At 48.9% G+C, this 21,643-nt stretch overlaps 1 protein-coding gene across 11 annotated transcripts in view; it reads left to right on the top strand.

Annotated features, from left to right (window-relative positions):
• Nucleotides 1-21,273, top strand: part of ACACA (acetyl-CoA carboxylase alpha) — a 239,721-nt gene extending 218,448 nt beyond the window's left edge. For 9 of the 11 annotated variants that reach the window (XM_027087346.1, XM_027087341.1, XM_027087340.1 and 6 more), the window contains 4 exons: nt 2,940-3,094; nt 3,755-3,925; nt 10,583-10,719; nt 12,899-15,261. In XM_027087346.1, coding sequence (XP_026943147.1) covers nt 2,940-3,094; nt 3,755-3,925; nt 10,583-10,719; nt 12,899-13,022 — 587 coding nt within the window. In that variant the 3' untranslated portion in view covers nt 13,023-15,261. Of the gene's footprint in view, nt 1-2,939; nt 3,095-3,754; nt 3,926-8,880; nt 9,847-10,582; nt 10,720-12,898; nt 15,262-21,171 lie in introns of those variants that run through there. The other 2 variants (XM_027087339.1, XM_027087347.1) reach the window with 2 other exon arrangements.
• Nucleotides 21,274-21,643: the final 370 nt, after the last annotated feature.

The following is a 21,643-nucleotide window of genomic DNA, read 5'->3' as shown; positions in this document are numbered from 1 at the left end:
AATTTTACAGGAAAGTTACAAGAATGGTACAAGGAACTTCTGATGCCCTTTTCTCCAGTTCACCTACTGTTAACTTCTTCGACTTGCTTTAAAATTTTCACATGCACAAGCTCCCTCGCTCACTCTCTCTGCACACATATGTGTTTTCTTTGAACTGTGTGAGCTAATCTGTAGACATCACGATCCTCTATCCATAAATATTCAGTGTGTGTTTCTAAGAACACAGACTTTCTTTTACATAAGCAAAATACATTTATTAAAATCAGAAGCTAGGGGCTTCCCTGGTGGCGCAGTGGTTGAGAGTCCGCCTGCCAATGCAGAGGATATGGGTTCGTGCCCCGGTCCGGGAGGACCCCATATGCCGCGGAGCGGCTGGGCCTGCGCGTCTGGAGCCTGTGCTCCGCGACGGGAGAGGCCGCAACAGTGAGAGGCCTGCGTACCGCAAAAAAAAAAAAAAAAGAAAAATCAGAAGCTATAACATTGATACAATACTGCTGTATAATCCATAATTCATATTAAAATTTTACCAGTTGTCCCAATAATGTCCTTTATAGCCTTTTTTTTTTTTTTTTGGTCCATATCTGAGATCTAATCTCAGAGCACATGTTGCAATTTGTTGTCCAGTATTTTGTCCCTTTTAATCTGGAATAGTTCTTTGGCCTGTCTTTGTCTTTCATGATCTTGACAGTTTTTGAAGAGTCCAGGCCACTTTTTGTAGCGTTCCTTAGTTTGAATCTGTCTTATACTTTCCATGGTTAGGTTCAGATTATGCATTTTTGGCAGGAATACTGCAAAAGTGATGTCATGTCCTTCTCAGGATGTCGTATTAGGAGGCACGTGATGTCAGCTTGTCCTGTTCTTGGTGCTGGTTAGCTCTGATTACTTGTTCTAAGGTTTTGTTCACTGGGTTAATCCACTGTAAAGTTGCCATCTTCCCCTTTGTAATTAGTAAGTAATTTGTAAGGAGCTGCTTTGAAACTATGTAAATATCCTGTTCCTCCTCAAAGGCTCACCCACTGGTTTTAGTATGTGTTGATAATTCTTGGCAGAATCAATGACTGTGATGGCTGCAAAATGGTGATTTTCTAATTCCATCATTCCTTCTCTATTGTTAGTCTGGGGAGAGAGAGGGCTTTCCCTTCCCTTCTCCCTCATTTAATTATTTATGTCAGGGTGACTCATGGGTTCTTATTTAATTCCATAAATATTCTATCTGATGCTCAAATTGTCCCAGATTTAGCCGGTCAGAACACCTTCACACTGGTTCCTGTGTCCTTTTAACGTGTCCCAGTCAGTTTTTGAGTACTTCCCCGCTTTTTGTGACAATACACTCCAGGCTCATCTTATATTTCTCCTGCCCCAGCCGCAGAATAAACCATTTCTCCAAGGAGTCTTGGTTCCTTTTATTGGAGAAGGAAAAATGTTTGCTTCCTTGTCAAGGGTGTTATACTCAAGACCATCTCATCTCAGAAGAAGCTGGTCAGCTCTCCTCCCCGGAACCCTCCAGGCAGGTCCACCTAGAATGAACGGGCCTCCGTCTCATCCCACAGTGTGGTGCCCAATGCTGTTTACCTGGTTTGGAAAGAAGGCTGCTGGGGAGTCAGGGGCCCAACGCGATGGGTCAGTGGTTGCCTCTGTGTGAGAGCCCAAGGAAAGATAGCCCTTTGTACCCTTCATCACAGTTCAAAGTAGTGATGGGTTTTTTGTTTTTTTTTTTTTAAAAAAAGGTGGACTTGGGCATCCAAAAACCTCATAAGACTGAAGCTAGGTACTAGAGTTATACACGTGTTTGGGTATAATACGGCTCACTCAGCAGCCCAAGGCTGTTTATGGCATGTGATTCATAGTGGCATAGAAAGCAAGGCCCGTTCCAGACAGACATGCTTGAAATAGACCTTTCTCTATTGCATCCCATCACCTGTGGTCATGTATTTATTTGTCAGCTTTGGTGACAAAGCACTTCAAGTTGTCCCCAACCCCAGGGGCTGTCACCTATTGCTCTTTCAGTTAGACTTACTCCTCCTTACTGGGCAGGCAGATAAATTCTCGGTATTGATTGCAAGTTCCATTCTGAGAGTAATTAGGAAGAAAAGCACAACGTAGCAGCGCCTCTCCTGGGACACTGTTGAGTGGGGGTGGGAGGCTGCTTGTTATAAGGAGTCCAAACTCATCTGTTGCGTAAGGGCGCCATGTGCTCATAAGCTTGGGGATCCAAATGGGGTTTGTGGACTGCCTTTCTCTATTTCCCTCCTCCTCTGCGTTTAGCCCAAGAGCTAGAATATCTTTGTCACTGTGGTCAGGGGTTGGCTCTGGCAGTAGCAGCCCAGGTAGGAGACTAGGAGGCTGGCCAATCCCCCGAGCTGGCGTGAGACACATGCCTCTGGCTCTGATTGGATCGGATTCTACTAATTTCAGGTTAAGAGTATGCAGACCTGAGATTAAAGCTGTGAAGTAAAGCAGCTTGCGACCTGAGGAGTCATCAGGTCCTGTCCAGGCGGACAGGTGACTGGTGTGGACGTGGGGAAGAAGAGCTGCTGGTCTGTGTGCGGAGGCACAGGGCGTGTCCCCCCAGCGTGTCCCACACCCGGAGCAGCCCGGCCGCTCTAGTGCTGGTCAGCAGGGCATGGCACGGTGCCCTTCGTGGAGATGAGGGGCCCGCTGTCAGTCAGAGCGGTGGTGAGGGGCACGGGCTGGCACCTGCTCGGGGCGTGGGCCCCCCCCCCCCCAGGGCTGCTTTCTTAGTCGTCAGCCCCACAGGGAAGGGAGGGCACGGGAGCCCCGTGGCAAGACAGGGACAGGTCTGGCACCTGGCAGAGTCCGGTTGTCAGCAGAGGCGATGAAGACGTTGGAGAGCTGAGCCTCAGAGCTTCCCGTGACTGTGGCTGCTTCTGAGCAGAGGCTCCTGGTCCACCTGCGCCTGACGGTGTGTCTCCTTGCAGGCACCCCCGAGCTAAGCGCAGCTGAGCGGAAGGAGCTGGAGAGCAAGCTGAAGGAGCGGGAGGACTTTCTCCTTCCCATTTACCGCCAGGTGGCCGTGCAGTTTGCTGACTTGCACGACACACCGGGCCGGATGCAGGAGAAGGGTGTCATCAACGTAAGTACGGTGGTCGCCGCTTCTCCTGACTTGTCAGAGACCCGCCGCCAGCCCGTGTGTGTCTCGTGCCCACGGGCTCCCATGCAGGGAGCTTTCGGGGCTGCATTAAAACAGCGGGTGCAGATCAAACCGTGTTCAGTTCTTCTGGCGAGACTTGTCCCTTTTTCTGTGCCCACTACCATCCTCAAACAGCTTATGAGTTAGGTTCCCGGGGACTCCTCAGGAGGCAGGCTCCATTTTGCTGGCGAGAAACTGACTCCCAGGCACTCCACTGGGGACAGCTTCCCCGGGGTCCTCAGGCAGTGGGTTACCCCAGTGTCAGGGTCCCGGCAGCGGCTAGTTCACACTTGACCTGCGTGCGAGCTGTCTGAACCGCCTGCTCAAAAGCAGCCCCGTGCTCTCTGCTACCCGGGAGTCTGAGCCCTGCACCCCCGAACATCTCAGCTCCGTGTGGGCCGAGCGATGGCCAGGCCCCTCCCTGTGCAGTGCTGCGGTCGGTGGGGCGTGGGGCTGCGCTCTGAACTGGGCAGCCGTCTACAGGGACTGGGCTCGTGGCCACTCTAGTCTCTGAGGGACTCGCTGGAGGGTAGGGTTTGTGCCCGTGGAGTCCCCTCTGGGCACCGAGCTGGGGCGACTAGGCTTATTGTTGTCTGGGTGTAGGACATCCTGGATTGGAAGACATCCCGTACCTTCTTCTACTGGAGGCTGAGGCGTCTCTTGCTGGAGGACCTGGTCAAGAAGAAAATTCACAACGCCAACCCCGAGCTGACCGACGGCCAGATCCAGGCCATGTTAAGGCGCTGGTTTGTGGAAGTGGAAGGGACAGTGAAGGTAGGTGGCCCCCTGGAGGAGCCTTCACATCCTGCTCCTCACCCGCCGCCCGCCCGCCCCTGGCACCGCAAGAAGCCTTGTTGTCTAAGAATCCCCGGGCCTCGGGAGTGGAAGGGAGATATGGGCCTCGGCCTGTGTCCTCCCCACAGTAATATGTCCTGACGGCTTGTGAGAGGAGGTGGTAGGGCATTCTTTGCAGCTCATTCCATCATTCAGCAAACCTTTCTGAATGCTTCCTATACACCAGACAGTGAAGGAGGCAGGCATATGCTCCTGTCCTCGCAGAGCTCGCCACCAAGGCAGGGAGACAGATTCGTCAAGGGGTCACGTACAACAGTGAGGCCAACGTCAAACATGGCAGGTCCAGGGCATCGTAGAGCACAGAGAAGGGCCACCGGACCCGCTGTGTGGGAAGGGAGGGCAGAGTCTGGGAAGACTTCTAGAAGTAATGTCTCAGCAGAGACCTGAAAACATAGTAGGAATGAACCAGAGGAAAAGGTTGGATTAAGAGACAGGAGGAATGTTCCAGGCAGAAGGAACCGCATGTTCCAAGCCTGACAGCAAGAGTACCGTGCACCTGAGGCACTGCAGGAATTTCAGGATGGCTCAGAGCCCGGGATGGTGTAGGGCCAGGAGAGCCACGTGGAGGGGCTGGGACTTTGTCCTGAGGCCTGGGAAGCCACTGAGAATTTGAAGCGGCAGAGGGACATACTGTGATGCGTGCTGTAGAGAGACGGCTCAGGGGCTGCGAGGAGGGTGCGCTGAGGGGGCACGAGCAGGAGCCTAACGGGAGGGGATGGTGATCCAGGTGGCAGACGCTGTGACTCCAGCTGAAGGTCTTCTGATTGCAAATCCGAGCTGGAAGGAAACGTCCACCCTGCGGGGAACTACGGATCCGCCATCTCCTGGGGGTGATCTCACGGGGAAGGCGCACACCTCGGAGCAGCGCCCGCTGAGATGGTGTCCCTAGTGCTCCTCCCCGGGGCTGAGGCCAGGACAGCCAGGCACCAGCATTTGCTTCTGGAGTCCTGGGCTACATGAGACAGTCCATGGGAGGATGGGAAGGAAAAGGTGGGACTTCTATTTCTGTTTTTACTAAGAAAAAGAAAGAAATCAACCTTTATTCATAGTTAGTATCTGGATTTAATCATATACATCATACATACATTTTATCAGAATGTGGGTAGTATGTGCTGGAAATACACGTGTCTCTTTTCCTGATAGCTATGTGATCAAAAACAGTTGGTGACTGCCGGCTTAGAGAAGTGCTGGAGGGCCGGATGGAGGGCACACCCGCCTCCTCCTGGGAAGTGTTGCTTGAGGTCTCTGCTGACTGTTCCCGGGAAGGAACCCCAAGATTTGCTATAAGTTTTAAAGTCAGTGAGTCGGGTTGCTTCTAAGATTCACCTCTGTGTTAAGTCTACCCGTTTCTTTATGACCGAAAAGCCTCCTTGGATAGATATTTCAGATGTGCAGCCTCATGCGACATGTGGTTCAGGTTAAGGTCAGTCTTTGGCATCATAATTGAGTGAGACAATTTTGTCAGTGGCCACTGGCAGCTTGCAGCGGAAGTTGGCATTGAAAGTCACGCAAGTGTAAAATAAGAGGCTGTTCTCCAGTTAGGAGCGGCCAGCCAGGTAAATGGACTCTGCGTGTGCGGCCAGGAGAGGCCCGCACGCCTTCCTCCGCCATTAGTCACTAACGGACGGGCACGGCCTCAGTGGGCACAAGGATGCGGGGAAGGACGGCTCCCCTCTGAGCGTGAAGCCAGCGCACAGGCCCTTCAGTTGTGCCTTAACATCCCACTCCCAGGGGACAGCGTGTCTGGAGAAGCAGGTCATCGCCATCTTGTCGACGGAGAAAACAGTCACCTGTGTGCACAGACTCCTGGCTGGAGATCAAGTGCAGAAGACAGCCTGGCCCCATGGCTCAGGAGGGGAGGCCAGAGGCTCTGGGACCCAAACGTACCCAAGAACGAGGCCGTCTCCCCTGCCCCCCATCTACAGAAGAGAGCGCCCCCCTGAGCGCTCAGTCCAGGAGGACAGTCGAGGGGAGAGAGGAAGGGCAGGTGGTCCCACGATGTGGCTTTGAAACCTCCTTCTGGATTCTGCAGGCTCAGCAGGACCCGGTTTAGCGTGGGGCTGGTGATAAAATCTGCAGCGCCCTTGAGAGAAGAGTGTTGCCGTGTTCAAAAGCCGCGTGGCTGCCTCTGAGGGACCAAGTCTGCGCGGTGCTCGGGAACGGCCTTTCAAACCCCAAAACTGGCGCCTTTCCTCGATTCTTCAGTCAGGGATGGATATCGTACACTGTCTCTCGCAAGGTCTAAACCCTGGCTTTGCCTCAAGAAGTGACCCTCTGGTTCTTACTGTGGTTACTGGTAGGGAAAGACAGTGATAGGCATCTGTTAGCCGTGCTGTGTGTTTTCTTCATAGTTTTTTTTTTTTTTTTTTAATCTTAATCCTGAAAAAAGAGATTCACACTGTGATGTTATATAACTGAGCAGTACAATTCTTTTGTCTCCCTTAGAGGAGTCTGTTACCATGAGTTATGGGGTTCTGTTTGAGTCCACAGGGACAGTCCCGTCGTAGGGGACAGGGTTTATGGTTCACAGTTTCACTGCAGGCAGAAGAGAAGCATCACCAGAGCTCCCTGAAAACACAGCGAGAGCTTAGATTTAAACTGGGTCATAGGAACAAGGCACACATCTGTTTCACGGGCACGTTTCTTCTCCTGATTCTTAGATCCATAGTTTAAGGTATGCAGTTTTTCAGACAAGCTGATTTTCCCCCCAGGCCCAAATTGAGAAGAAATTAGAAATTGAGAAGAATGTGGAAATTGAGAAGAATGTGGTATTTGGAATCTCACACTTTTTGGATCCCAGCTTTACAATTTACTGGCTTAGACATACTTAAGCCTCCCTTTCCTCATATGTAAAAATAGGGATGTTTATTTCACGAGGTTTATTGCGTTTTAAAGGACATCGTGTCGGGCACCATGTCTGGCGCTCAGTTTCCTCCTCCCTCAGCACAGCACGTTAGAAGGTGGGCTGAGAGTTTCAGTGCAGCTGAAATGGCCTTGGTGGGATCTAGGATGCCACAGTGAACCCTTACTGTCCAGGAAGCTACCCATTCACTCTTTTTTAAATTTTTATTTTTTGGCTGCGTTGGGTCTTCGTTGCTGAGCATGGGCTTTCTCTAGTTGCAGCGAGCGGGGGCTACTCTTCGTTGCAGTGTGCATGCTTCTCATTGCAGTGGCTTCTCGTTGCAGAGCACGGGCTCTAGTCATGCAGGCTTCAGTAGTTGTGGCATGAGGGCTCAGCAGTTGTGGCTCAGAGGCTCGAGCGCAGGCTCAGTAGTTGCGGCACACGGGCTTAGTTTCTCTGCGGCATGTGGGATCTTCCCAGACCAGGGCTCGAACCTGTGTCCCCTGCATTGGCAGGCGGATTCTTAACCAAAGTCCCAGCCCATTCATTCTTAGTCTGGATTTCCAAATGAGATGAATCGTCAGTGGAGGCCCTTGTGAGGAAGGTAGAGGAAAAAGCACCATTGATAGGGTTGTTTGACTTCCACTCTCCTCAAGCTTCCCGTGGACAAGTCTTATGCACCAAACTTCTGATCTAGGGCCAAGGAGCGAAAAGGTGAGGCAGAACCTGGGCAGCATGCCTTGGGCCTGGGGCTGAGGCTGGAGTGGCTATCAGGAGATGGGGCCAGCAGGCCACCCCAGCCCACATGGCTGTTTGCTACTGTCCGCCAAAGCATCAGAAAACATCACTTTGCTGAGGTATCTCCAGGCAGCTCACAAGGTGACTTATCTGCAGGGCATGGTAATCACGGCTCACATCCATCAGCCTGTGCCCTGGTCACTCCCAGGCCCTGCTGTACCATTGAGTAAGGAGGGCTTAACAGCAATCCGATACATTAGAAAGGAAACTTTCCAAACAGGTCATTTAGATTTTGTGAGACAGACTAATTACTACATACAATTAGTGAGCTGAGTAGTGCCAGGGATACTGACCCACTGACGCAGAGCGGGATATAGTGCCAGCTGAACACGTACTGTAAGGCCACCGTTGTGACGTTTAATTATTGATATTTTATTGGTATTATAATGTTCTGACTGGGATGAATGCAGGCAGGTGACATAGGGGCCCAGGCCTGTCATGAGGCTAGCACCCAGCATGTCACACGTGGTTAAAATCCATGGTGGGAATAATCAGCCACGTTCTCATAAATTTAAGGAGGGAAATGTAAACAGCATAGGGTTGCTCGTCCTTCTAGCCGGAATGATGATTCCTACAGCTCCGTTCCTGGAGGGCGAACGAGGAACTGCAGACTCGCTGACCCTCATGGGGGAAGCACGCTCACACAGTAGAGGAAACCCTCCCAGGTCTGTTGCAAAAAACCTGTGGTGCCGCGGCGCCTGCATTTGTTGATTCTTGCTAAAAACGCTGTTGGCTAGGATTGCGACCCCGTGGCCTTCGTGTGCTCTGTGCTGTGGTCAAAACTTGACCAGGGTTTGACTTGGTGGTCATCACCCAGTCGTATTGAGTGAACAGCAAATCTTTCATATAAGGGGCCTATATTTTCAAAAACTTGGAATGTGCTGCTTTAATTCCGTCTGGGAACTTTTTCAATGTTTAATTTAAATACCTAGTGTATTCTGGCTACAGGAGGGGACAGCAGAAGAGTTTTCTCTGGAGGGCAGCTGGCTTTCCAGTGCAGTGTCTGAGCATCGTTAGAAGCAGGCATCTCGTTAGCTAATACATTACACCAATCAAGGCGAGTTATCTTAAGCCACAATTAATCTGCTCCCTGGCATATGTTGATAGGAAAGCATCATGCTGTTTCTTAATTAAAAGCAAACGGATTAAAAATGATTAATAAGAGTATTAAATATTCTCTTAAACTAAAGGCTTTGGGATTCTTGGGTAAATCTAGTTTTTTTTTTCCAAGAAGCACGCATTGTTTTCTTTTTTCCTCACCCCAAATCCTCATAAGTAAGGGCATGTGCAGAAGTCCAGATTACCATGATGGAGATGGAAATGTCGGAGTTCAGGGGCAGTGCTTAGGAGTGCAGGCGCACCCATCCACATGTGGGGTGGGCAGGAGCTGGCACGTGGGAGCTAAGACAGCCACACTGTGGGAAACACCACCACCGCCACCCTTGTCAGTAGAGATTGATGTGCAAAACGCTTGCGTTCAGCCTCGAAGGTGCTGGGCAGGACGCGCAGCACGGAGAGGTGGGAAGGCCCCCTCAGCTTCGCACTGTCCGGGCCGCACCACCCTGACCAGGAGAGCTGATCTTTTTGTCAGTGATTACAAACAGATGGACAAATTTGGAGCAAGAAAAAGAACTGGACAAAAGAACTAGAAAAGGCACGTTGCTGATCCTTAATCCTGGGGCTCCTTAATCCTTCAACTGTGAAGGACTCCTTAAGGGTTGTTAGAAAGGTGGACGTCAGTTACAGGACATGTAATAAACAAGCAGCCCCGGGAACTCGCTGGCCAAGGTGGAGATGGGGAAGTGAGAGTCTGAAAAGAAACCATTATTTTGAAAGGCCCGAAGTAGAACCTTAGGAAACAGCACAGCGCCCGGTCTCCTCCTGCGTGACGACTCTGGCGGGCACTGAGAACGCAGCTCCGTGCTTTGCAGGCCCTGGGGTCCCAGCCGTGGCTCGGGCGCCTCTGCTGGAATCCAGCCTTCCTGAGCCACCTGCCGAGCTCCCTAACGCACCCACCTATTAAATTACAGCGCCAAACTCATTGGCATTCTGACTTTGACTCGGTTAGTGATAACAGAGGAGGACAGCGCACCTTTAAATGACGAGCTTTGTGTTTAATTACCCAAACAAAATGACATAAATATGAATGAGCCCTAATGGCGGTACTTGGTTTTCCGGAAACCATTAACAAAACGATTCCTAAATGATTTGTAAAGAAAATGAGCGGAGACGAGAGCCAGGAGAAGGCTATTAGGTTTCTAACACACTCCTGAATTATTATGTAGTCAACTACCTGGGAAATGCTCAGCTAAATGATCTTGAAAGGAGGAGGTGAGAGGTGGTTTGTTGAGACTTTCAGGGTGATGGACATCCTGACCCTTCGGAAAACTCTCACAGAAAGCGAACTGGGGTTTAGGTTTCCGACCCGCGGCAGGACTCCCCTCACCTCTGGCCTCCTCCAGCTCTATGGCAGGAGGCCTCCACAGCCAGGCTGCTCACCTGCCACACACCCTGCTGGGACTACAGACTTAAATTTAGGAATCGTGACTCAGTTCCTCAAGAAGCACACATTTCATTTTAGAAACACCAGGTAAACAGCATTTCCCTCTCAGTCTGCACTTTACTAAACAATCGGTCAGGGGACTAAATTCCCGTAGCCTCTGTGGAACAGGTAGGGGGACGGGACCAGCGTCCGTGTGAGCACGGATGCCTCTGGGGGGCCCAGGTGGACACTTCAAAAGCAGGGCAGGGAAGACGAGGAAGGCTCCTGCCTTGAGGCCTGCTTCCTCCTCCTGCAAAGCCAACAGTAATGGAGAGCTGGGAATGGCTTCTTTACGTTGAGTAAGCTTTTGCAGTGCACTTTCCAGATGTAGACTAGTCAGGGTGTCCAGCCTGGCCTGGGCCCTGGTGTCCAAGCAGGCGTCGTCTGTTGGCAGGCCTACGTTTGGGACAACAACAAGGATCTGGTGGAATGGCTGGAGAAGCAGCTGACAGAGGAAGATGGCGCTCGCTCGGTAATAGAGGAGAACATCAAGTATATCAGCAGAGACTACGTCCTCAAGCAGATCCGCAGGTGAGAGCCGCGGGGGCAGGTGGGGGTGCTCCTGGGTAGAAGTGGGGCTCACTTCTCGGGGATGAGCGGCTCAAGGACAAACGGTGAGGTGATGATGCCTCATAGTCTTTGTGTCCCTTTCTGTTTGAGACGGCTGTGGTTGACCCACAGATCGGAGGAGCCCTGAAGCGCAGTTCTTGCTCAGCTGCTGGTCCCCAGGGGCACTTAGTAACGACGGCTTAGTTCATTGTGCCCAGCTATTCGCTCCAAATGCAGATACTCAAACCGGATGAATGATTCTGTGAGGAAAAGCTGATTGCATCATAGTTTCCTGGGAAACTACCTCCTCCCCTCCCCCAGCCAAGAGTTAGTTGTGTTCTAGAGGCTTCCGTCTTCTCCACAGGCTGGGTGGTGGAGGCTGCTGGGGACATTTTTAAAACTTTTTATTTGGACACATTTCATTTACAGAAAAACTGCAAAACTGAAAACAGTACAGAGAACAAATCTGTACCCAAATGTGCCTGGTATTTACATTTTACCCTTTTTGATATATCATTTGTGTGTGTGCTTACTCTTTTATATAAGAGTAAGCATACGCATATGTGTGTGTGTGTGTGTGTGTGTGTGCACGCGCGTGTGTGTATATATTTCTTTTTCTGAACCATTTAAGGGTAAGTTACATATGTCATGGCCCATCATGGCCCTTTACCCCCAAATAGTTCAGCATGCCTTTGCTAATAGGGATATTCTCTTACATAACCAGAGTAAAATGATTAATTTTTTTTTTTTTTTTTTGCGGTACTTGGGCCTCTCACTGTTGTGGCCTCTCCCGTTGCGGAGCACAGGCTCCGGACTCGCAGGCTCAGCGGCCATGGCTCACGGGCCCAGCCTCTCCGCGGCATGTGGGATCTTCCCTGACCGGGGCACGAACCCGTGTCCCCTGCATCGGCAGGCGGACTCTCAACCGCTGCGCCACCAGGGAAGCCCAATGATTAATTTTTATAAGTTGAACATTTTATCTAAACCACCATTTGCAGACCATTGCTCATTTTGAGTTTGTCGATGTTACCTCACGATTAGATTCAGGCTGTGCATTTGCAGCCAGAATATTACATCCGTGACGATCTGGCCTTCACAGGGTACCGTATCTGGAGGCACGTGATGTCATCTGCCTGTCCCAGTGTTAAGTTTCCATCACCTGATCAAGCTGTTACTCAGCTTCTCCACTGTGTAATTCCTGATTTCCCCACCCCCTTGAACCTAATAAGCAGTCTGAGGAGAGACACTCCAAGGCCATGCAGATTCCTGCTCATCAGAATTTCCACCTAGATTTAGCATCCAGGGATGATTCTTGCCTGATCCAGTCTTTTTTTTTTTTTTTAATTTATTAATTTATTTTTATTTTTGGTTGCGTTGGGTCTTCGTTGCTGCACGCAGGCTTTCTCTAGTTGTGGCGAGCAGGGACTGCTTTTGGTTGCGGTGCGCGGGCTTCTCGTTGCGGTGGCTTCTCTTGTGGAGCCCGGACTCTAGGCGCACGGGCTTCAGTAGTTGTGGCATGCGGACTCTAGAGCACAGGCTCAGTAGTTGTGGCGCACGGGCTTAGTTGCTCTGCGGCATGTGGGATCTTCCCGGACCAGGGCTCGAACCCGTGTCCCCCGCGTTGGCAGGCAGATTCTCAGCTACTGTGCCACCAGGTAAGTCCCTGATCCAGTCTTTACAGTGAGGTTGCAAAATGACAGTGTTCCAACTCCTCTGCACAATCACATCTCACCACCCCAATTCTCCTGTAAGCAAAAGTCCTCTCTCCTCCTCCATTTATTATATATTCGTTATTGGTGTAGACTAGTGAATGTCTTTTTTCAATGATTTGTAATTCATTATTTTGATGCCTCACATGTCCCAGATTTAGCCAGTGGGAGCACCTTCAGGCTGGGTCCACTATCTTTGTGACATGACCCCATCGGGGTTTTGGGTTTTGCTTTTTGAGGTTACTTCCTCACTTTCTGAGGTATCTCAGAAATTCGTGTGGTATCTTGCTGCTGGGGACATTATTCACGTAGGAAAATGAATCAGGTGAGGCAGGGACTGCAGGGTCCGCAGTGGACTCTGGGAGCAGGTTTCTTGGGCAGTTCTGAAGCTACCCTGATCTAGGCACTGCTGCCTCTCTCTCATCCTCACTGTCCCGAATCTTCCCCTCCAGCTTGGTACAGGCCAATCCAGAGGTTGCCATGGATTCCATCGTCCACATGACCCAGCACATCTCGCCCACTCAGCGAGCAGAAGTCGTTCGGATCCTCTCCACAATGGACTCCCCGTCAACGTAGGAAGAGCTTCCTGCCCACCCCTGCCCTGCCTCCGGAGAAAAGGGCTAGAGCTGCCTTTCACACCTGAAGCCACTGTAATTAGAAGGCACACGAGACCAGCACTGGAATCAAAGTGGCATTTTGCTTCCCCTCGATGTTTTCAGGTTACGCATGACATACTGGGACGTAGGGTCACAAGCCCCCACTCCAGCCCACCAGTCACACCTACCCCGTTCAGTATTTATTATTACCCTGGCTGTGACGGCAGTCCTCTCTCCCTGCCCAGGACCTAAGAAGGCAATGACGGGTACAAGCACCTACCAAGAGGTCTTACCACACGCCAGCAGGGCCACCCTCCTGTCCTGACCGCCCCTTGGTCTGGACCCGGGAAGTGGGAGCTGTTGCCAGGCAGTCAGCAGCCCGCGCTCGCCCCTGGCCCTGTGAGCCTGCAGCCACCGGCAGCAGAGGAGGGCCAGGGCTGAGGCCATAGGCCCAGCACCAGGCGTGGGGAGAGGAGGAAGCCTCGGGTCTGTTGCTTCTTACCCCACACTCAGCCCGGTCCACACCAGGCACCCAGCTTGTGAAGAAAAATTAGAGCATGAACTCTGCAAGCTCCATGGAACTCAAAGATGAGGGCAAAACCACGACCCAAGAAGCAGAGAAAGCAGAGACCAAGCCACTGTCGCCGATTTAGGGGCCTCGCCCTGGGGCTCCCTTCTCAGAACAAGCGCAGAGACGGTTGACCTGCCACCGCCCCGTGTGCCGCTGCTCGGCTAGCTGAGATGCCCGGGGGCCCCACTGGCAGTGCCGTAGCCCGAGTGGGCAGAGGGGGGCCCAGGGGAGCTGCCCTTCCCGTCACTGATGGAAAGTAGTCACCATGCGACAGCGAGAGCGGGCCAGCCAGTCTCTCTTTTTAGGACGCAGGAGGTTGTTACTGTTAAGCCTGGAGCTTTGATAGTTACAGGTGGTTAACGGTGCCTACAGGGCCATCGTCTGTGTTTCTGGGGCCACTCTTCTAGCAGCTGACACTCTTACTTACTTTGGGTCTCGTCTCTTCCTTGAATGTACACAGGCACAGCCGGTCTCCCCACAGCCACGGAAAGGAGCCCTGGTGACATCAGTGCTCTCGGCGCTGGGAACTGGCCTTCCCCGCTTTGGGGAGGCTTCCAGGGAACACAGAATCCATGTGACCTTAAGGTTATCCACAACCCCATCATGGTGCTGCTGTCTTCCAGGCCCACGGGTCCCTCCCTGGCCTCCTCTTGGGTGATGGAGAGTTTATTTTCGACAGCCAGTTTATCCAAGGAGAGAGCTTACCGATCCCCCCGTCGGTGTCCCTAAGGCAAGAGTGGCAGGTGATCAGGGCTGGGGCAGCATCCAGTTCCTACAGCGCAGCTAATTGCATTTAGCAGCATTTGTCACTGATGACCAAGGGGGAAATCACTAAGACGTCTGAGAAGCAGCAGTATGAACACTTCCGTACGAGCTACGGTTTTGAGCCTTAACCCTACAGTTCACGCACAAGAAGGAGCTCCACTCCTCTCCTCGGGAACTGTTTGTGCAGATGGGCACCGTGCGGCTGGATGGGTTGCCACCTGCCCCCAGGAGCCTGGAGCCTCGGCCCGGCTGCCCTGCTGCGGGGGTTCGGCGCCATCCAAGCCAGGAAGGGCGGGAGAAGGTGGGGAACAATTTTCAGTCCAGGAAGCACGTCCACTGTTGCTGGTGTTCGCTTACCCAGTAAGCGTGGACTCACCTTTGACCAGATAATTCCTCTGCACTTTTTACAATAAATAAAATTCCACACACCTGCAGGTGGTGTGGAGTCCTGTGCTTGCCCTGGCATTCCTTCGGGGCAGAGGGCGGGTGACACTTGTTTACCTCCCCCCAGCCCCCAACAAAATTATGACACATTAAAGGAATACATTTAGTCTCTAGAACTTGGCCACGCTCACCACCCCCCCATCCCCAGGGCGCCTCACTTTAGGTCTTACCTGGACAGGGCCCTTTCCTATGGAGAAGTCAGGAAGAGACACGGCCCATCACACACACGAGGTCACCAAGGCAGGAGGAGGGTGAGCGATGTATCAGCTGAGACTCGCCTGAGCTAGGACCACCATGTTGTCTGCTCACTTCGGTCACAAAGCAGCCTTCACTTGTCTTACTGAGCATTCGATGTACGCACAGCCTGCTGAGCAAGGAGCTTCAGTCAAATGTATTCGTTTCATGTTTTGTTGAAATAAACCTCCACGTTTGTAGATGAGTCACTTCAGCCCACGCCCAGCCCCTCACTCTGGTTCTACTCTGAGTAGGGGAGCTTTGTAAGGGTGAGACCTGCCCCTGTCGGAAGTAGAGCCAGTGTAAGGACCGTGGTGCACGGTGCTTCTGCAAACGATGCCATTCCCAGTTTTCGGGTCCACATACCCTTGATGGGCTGGGCAGTTTCATGGGTCTTGAAGTGAGCAGGAAGGTATGAACCTCTGGGTTTGCATGATTTGTGGCATTTTCCGGGTCAAGTGAATAGCAAACCATTTCCAGAGACCACTCCGCGCCCCCTGCATGGAGAGGTTTAGACCCTCTGAGTGATGCAGCTGCTTCATGGCTTTCAAACGCTAACTTTGGGCACGAAAAGGCACTAGGGGCAGGAAACTCAGGCTTGTGTGCCTTCAACCCTCTGCCTCAGTTTCTATGAATCCATGTGGTTGAAGCAGGAATAACATCTGCAAAGAAAGGCTCGGGCCACAAGAGAGGAGGGAGGGGAAGCACCGGCCTTTGCTGACTATTAAACTTGGTGCTGTGTCCGTCTCTCTTTAGGATGTACAGCAAAGCAAAGGGTGGCTTTTGGCAATTTACAAAATATTTATCAGTTTGAATCACGCTAAGCTAGATGTTCTAGAAAGGGGAGCAGGAAGGGAGATACAGGATCCAGGGGAAGGTGCCGCTTTTTGCCTCCAGCTGCTGCTCTCCATGGGCGGGGGATGCTGGGTGGCACAGAGGCCTTGGGCCTTCTCTCCCCGCTAAGCAGGCAGCCGAGAACCAGACCCCAAGTGTAAACTTGGCACTATCCCTACTCTCAGCCAGCACCCGTTGGTGGTTCTCAGGAAGGTCAGCAGGATTAATGGGAAGATTCCACTGCTGCCTCTGGGAACTTGCCTGATACGTACAGTGCTTTCATCTGCTGTTGGGGAATGCCATTTCCTTCATCAGTCTTTTTAATAAAAGAAAGTTTAAAGCTTTCATTAGTATTACTTTGGGGTAATAAGGAAAAGATTGAACAGCAAGGGTTCAATCTTTTGGGAAATGGGATTCAAGCTGGGCCCACACATCTTTCCCCAACTGAAAAACAAGAACATAGTGACAAATGCCAGTGCCTCATGACCATCATAGGGAGGACCGTTCGCATGGTGAGAGGCCTGGAGAGGTGCTGAGCTGGAGGTGAACCTGCATTCAAATGCTGGCTCCTCAGCTTGGGCACAAGAAGGGTAAAGCCCAGGCCTGCCCTGATCCACATGGTGAGGCGGAGCGTGCTAAGGACCACACGAGTGTGCAGACAGTGAAGGGCTGAAGCCTGTGGGCAGAGAGGCTTCCAGCTGGGAGAGTAAGGCAGGTGCCCCCAGTCAAGCACTCGCACCTGCAGTTATTCAAGAGACACTAGGAATGGTGGCTAAGAGCACAGCAGTCATCTGGGAGAGGAGGGACAATGAAGCGTGAAAAGGCAAGTAGGCAACAGAGCATGATGAGCTTTAAGTGCTCGGCCAGGAGACAAGGTATGTTCCTGAAGAGAGTGGGTCACCTTTGATGGTTTGGGGGCATGGGAAGATTGGGTAAAAAGGTTTAGAAATCAGCCTAATTAAATGAAAAGAGCACAACCTTGGGTACCAAGAAGTCTGGCTCCAAGCTTAGCTCCACGTGTGTATGTCCCTGAGCTGCAGGGGTCACCCAGGAGAGTAAGCCCAGGCCACCCCAGGAAGCACAGAAATAGTAATGGGCGACTGTCCACTATTTTCAATACTCCACAGATCCTACATATGCCTCAGTCAGGTGGCAAAGGCTCACCATGCTGTTGTTTTTCCGGTAACTGAGACATTTTCCTACCCAGGAGGTGGTACTGGCTTCCTCATGCTGGCCAAAAGCTCCAGTGGGCAGTTAATACTAATAAATAATGAAAACAGGACATCTTCATAAATGCGGTATTTCAGCAAGCAAAATCTTCCAAAACACGGGATTCCCTGTGGTTGGTGGAGGGGTGGAATAGTTACGGAGCCTCAGCTCTGAGGGGACTTGGACCCACCCAGTGGGCTCAGCCCATTAGGAACTGTAAGGAGATGAGAAAGATGGTCGGACGATGGGCCTAATCCCAGAATCCCCTGATTCTATGACTGGCCTTCTGGGGTGACCAGGAAGGACTGGGGTGAGGAGAGACGGAAACAAAGACATCCAGGCCCTGAATTAGGAAAAAGCTAACAGCATTTTTGCCCATACTAACAAGTACGTTTGTGGCCACGTGGGGATACAACAAGATGAACGCAACCTAGAAGAGAGCTTTCACCCTTGAAGACATTATGCAAGTGACACATTATGCCAGATACAAAAGGGGAAATACTGGGCAATTCCACTTATATGAGGTATGGAGAATTATCAGATTCACAGAGACAGAAAGTAGAATAGGGGTTACTAGGGGCTGTAGGGAGGAGGAAATGGGGAGTTATTGTTTAATGGGTGTACGGTTTCAGTTTGGGATGATGAAAAAGTTCTGGAGATGGACAGTGGTGATGGTTGCACAACAAAGTGTACTTAATACCACTGAACTGTGCACTTAAAAACTGTTAAAATGGTAAAGTTTATGTATATTTTACCACAATGAAAAAAAAAATTCTGGAGTTGTAAAGTACAATAACAAATGAAAAATTAACTAGAGGGACTAAATAGTAGACTCAGGAAGGTAGAAGAAAGAATCTGTGAACTTGAAGATAGAGCAATAGAAAGTATCCAACATGAAGAACAGAAAGAAGAAAGAATGAAAAATGAACAGAGCCTCAGAGATCCATACATCATCAGGTATAACAATTGATGTGCAATGGGAATGCCAGAAGGAGAGTAGAGAAAGGGACAGGAAAAATATTTGAAGAAATCATGGCTGAAACCTTCCAAATATGATGGAAGACAACCTGCAGATCCAAGAAGCTCAACAGATCCCAAGGAGGATAAATACAAAAAGATCTATACCTAGACACTTCATAGCCAACCTGTTAAAAGACAAAGAAAGTCTTGAAAAAAGCTAGAGAAAAACAACTCATCATATATAGAGGAACAACAAAACAAATAATAAATAACAGATAACACCAATGGAAGCCAGAAGGCAGTGGGCTGATATACTCAAAATGCTACAAGAATTTAAACAAACAACTGTCAACCAGAAATCCTACATCCAGCAAAACAAAGATGAAATAAAGATATCCCCCACCACCACCAACAAAGGGGAAGAATTCAGTAATAGAAAATTTGCTTTATAAGAATTAAAGGCAATCATTCAGATGATTCCAGATGGTAATTTGAATCTACACAAAGATAAGGAGAGGCACTTGAAAAGGTAAATATATGAGTAAATATAAAAGACTGTGTGTGTGTGTTCTCTTTTAACTTTGTAAAAGAAATAAAATTATGTAAAACAATAATTATATTGCTATATTTTGGGGGTCTATAGCATATATAAATGTGATATGATAATTAGACAAAGGGGAAGAAAAACTGAGCTATATCAAAAACAAATTCCTATATTTTACCAGAAGTTAGTATTTATCTCAAATAGATTGTAATGTAATCCCTAGAACAACCACTAAGAAAATAACTTAAAAATATATAGTAAATGCAAATGATATATCTAATAAGGGGTTAATATGCAGAATACATAAAGAACTTCTACAATTCAACAACAGAAAAACCCAAATAACTTGATTTTAAAATGGGCATACAACTTGAATAGACATTTCTCTTAAGATTATATACAAATGGCCAAAAAGCACATGAAAAGATGCTCAGCATCACTAATCTTTAGAGAAATGCAAATCAATCACAATGAGATATCACCCCACACCCACCAGGATGGCTTCTATCAAAAAACCAGAAAATAGTGTTGGCAAAAATGTAGAGAAATTAGAACGCTTTGCACTGTTGGTGAAACTGTAAAATGGTGCAACCACTATGGAAAACAGTATGGCAATTCCTCAAAATAATTAAAAATAGAATTACCGTGTGACCCAACAATCCCAATTCTAGATATATATCCAAAAGAATTGAAAGCAGAGAATATTATGCTTTGTGAAATAAGCCAGTCACAAAAAAGACAAATACAGTATGATTCCATTTATATGAGATATCTCAAGTAGTCAAGGGATTGCCCTGGTAGTCCAGTGGGTAACACTCTGCCCTTCCAATGTAGGGGTCATGGGCTCAATCCCTGGTCGGAGAACTAAGATCCTGCATGACGCATGGTGTGGCCAAAATTTTTTTTTAAATAAAAAATAAAGTAGTCAAAATGCATGAAAAAGAATGTACAATGGTGGTTACCAGGGGCTGAGGGAGAGGAAAATGGGGAGTTATTGCTTAATGGGTATAGAGTTTCAGTTTTTGCAAAATGAGTAAGTTCTGGAGATCTGTTGCACAACAATGGGAATATACTGAACATTACTGAACTGTACACTTTAAAATGGTTAAGATAGTAAATTTTAAGTATTTTACCACTATTTTTTTAAAAGGAATACATAGTAAATACAACAATGGAATTAAAATGGCATACTACTTAACACAAAAGAAGGCAATAACGGAGGAACAAATGGACAAAAAACTTATCAGTAACTAAACTAAGTTTGAAAGGACTAAACACTCCAATCAAAAGGCAGAGACTTAGGGCTTCCCTGGTGGCGCAGTGGTTGAGAGTCCGCCTGCCGATGCAGGGGACACGGGCTCGTGCCCCGGTCCGGGAAGATCCCACATGCCGCAGAGCGGCTGGGCCCGTGAGCCATGGCCGCTGAGCCTGTGCGTCCGGAGCCTGTGCTCTGCGACAGGAGAGGCCACAACAGTGAGAGGCCCGCGTACCGCAAAAAAAAAAAAAAAAAACCTTCTCACAAAGAAAAGCCCAGTCCTGGAAGATTTCACTGCTGAATTTGCTATCAAATATTTAAGGAAGAAATACCAATCTTTCACAAACTTTTTCGGAGAACAGAAAAGAACATTTTCCAATTCATTCTAGAGGCCAGTATTATCCTGATACCAAAGCCAACAAAGACATCGCAGAAAGGAAAACTATAGACCAATATCTCTCATGAAGATAGACAGAAAAATCCTTAGCAAATACTAGCAAATTGAACCCAGCAACATATTTTTAAAAAATTATACACCACAGCCAGGTGAGATTTGTCCCAGGACTGCAAAGTGTGTTAAAATATCCAAATGAATTAATGTAATACACCATATTAATAGAATAAAGGGCAAAAACCACATGATCATCTCCATAGATGCAGAAAAAGCATTTCGTAAAATCCAACAGCCATTCCAGATAAAAATTTTCTGGGCTTCCCTGGTGGCACAGTGGTTGAGAATCTGCCTGCTAATGCAGGGGACATGGGTTCGAGCCCTGGTCTGGGAGGATCCCACATGCCGCGGAGCAACTAGGCCCGTGAGCCACACTACTGAGCCTGCGCGTCTGGAGCCTGTGCTCCGCAACAAGAGAGGCCGCGATAGTGAGAGGCCCGCGCACCGCAATGAAGAGTGGCCCCCGCTTGCCACAACTGGAGAAAGCCCTCGCACAGCAACGAAGACCCAACACAGCAAAAATAAATAAATAAAATTAATTTTTAAAAGGGCAGAATAGGTGATAGTGTGCCCCAAGCACACTATTTAAAAAAAAAAAATTTCTACAAACTGTGAAGAGAAAGGAATTTCCTCAACCTGACAAAGGGTATCTATGAAAAACCTCAACTAATGTCATACTTAATGGTGAAAGACTGAATGTTTTTCCTCTTAAGATCAGGAATAAGGCAAGAATATTAACCCTTGCCACTTCTACTCAGCATTGTATCAGAGGTTCTAGCCAGTGCAATAGGCTAAGCTAAATAAATAAAAATTAAAGGCTTATATATTGGAAAGAAAGGATTAAAACTGTCTTTATTCCCAGATGAAATGATCCTGTGGGAAGAATCCATGTTTTAAAACTAGAACCACCAAAAAAATCAACTGCATTTTATGTACTAGCAAGAAACAATCCAAAAATGAAATTAAGGAAAAACATTTCATTGACAATATCATCAAAAACAATAAAATACTTAGGAATAAATTTGACAAAAGTACTGCAAGATTTGTACACTGAAAATTATAAAACACTGCTGAGAGAAACTGATTATAAATAAATGAGGAGATATTCCATGTTCATGGATTGGAAGACAACATTGTTAAGATGGCAGTTCTCCTTAAATTGATCTATAGATTCAATGTAATCCCTATGAAAATCCCAGCCGGCATTGTTATAGAAATTAACAAATTTATCCCAAAATGTACATGGAAATACAGTGGACCCAGAATAGCCAAAATGATTTTGATAAAAATTTGGAGGACTGAAACTACCCAATTACGAAACTTTCACTGGTGTA

The sequence above is a fragment of the Aethalodelphis obliquidens genome, unplaced genomic scaffold (genome assembly GCF_003676395.1).
Source record: "Aethalodelphis obliquidens isolate GAN/ISIS:26980383/991018 unplaced genomic scaffold, ASM367639v1 scaffold58, whole genome shotgun sequence".
NCBI classification, from domain to species: Eukaryota; Metazoa; Chordata; class Mammalia; order Artiodactyla; family Delphinidae; genus Aethalodelphis; species Aethalodelphis obliquidens.
Note: the sequence above shows the minus strand (reverse complement) of the source record. Positions and strands in the feature narration are given on the sequence as shown.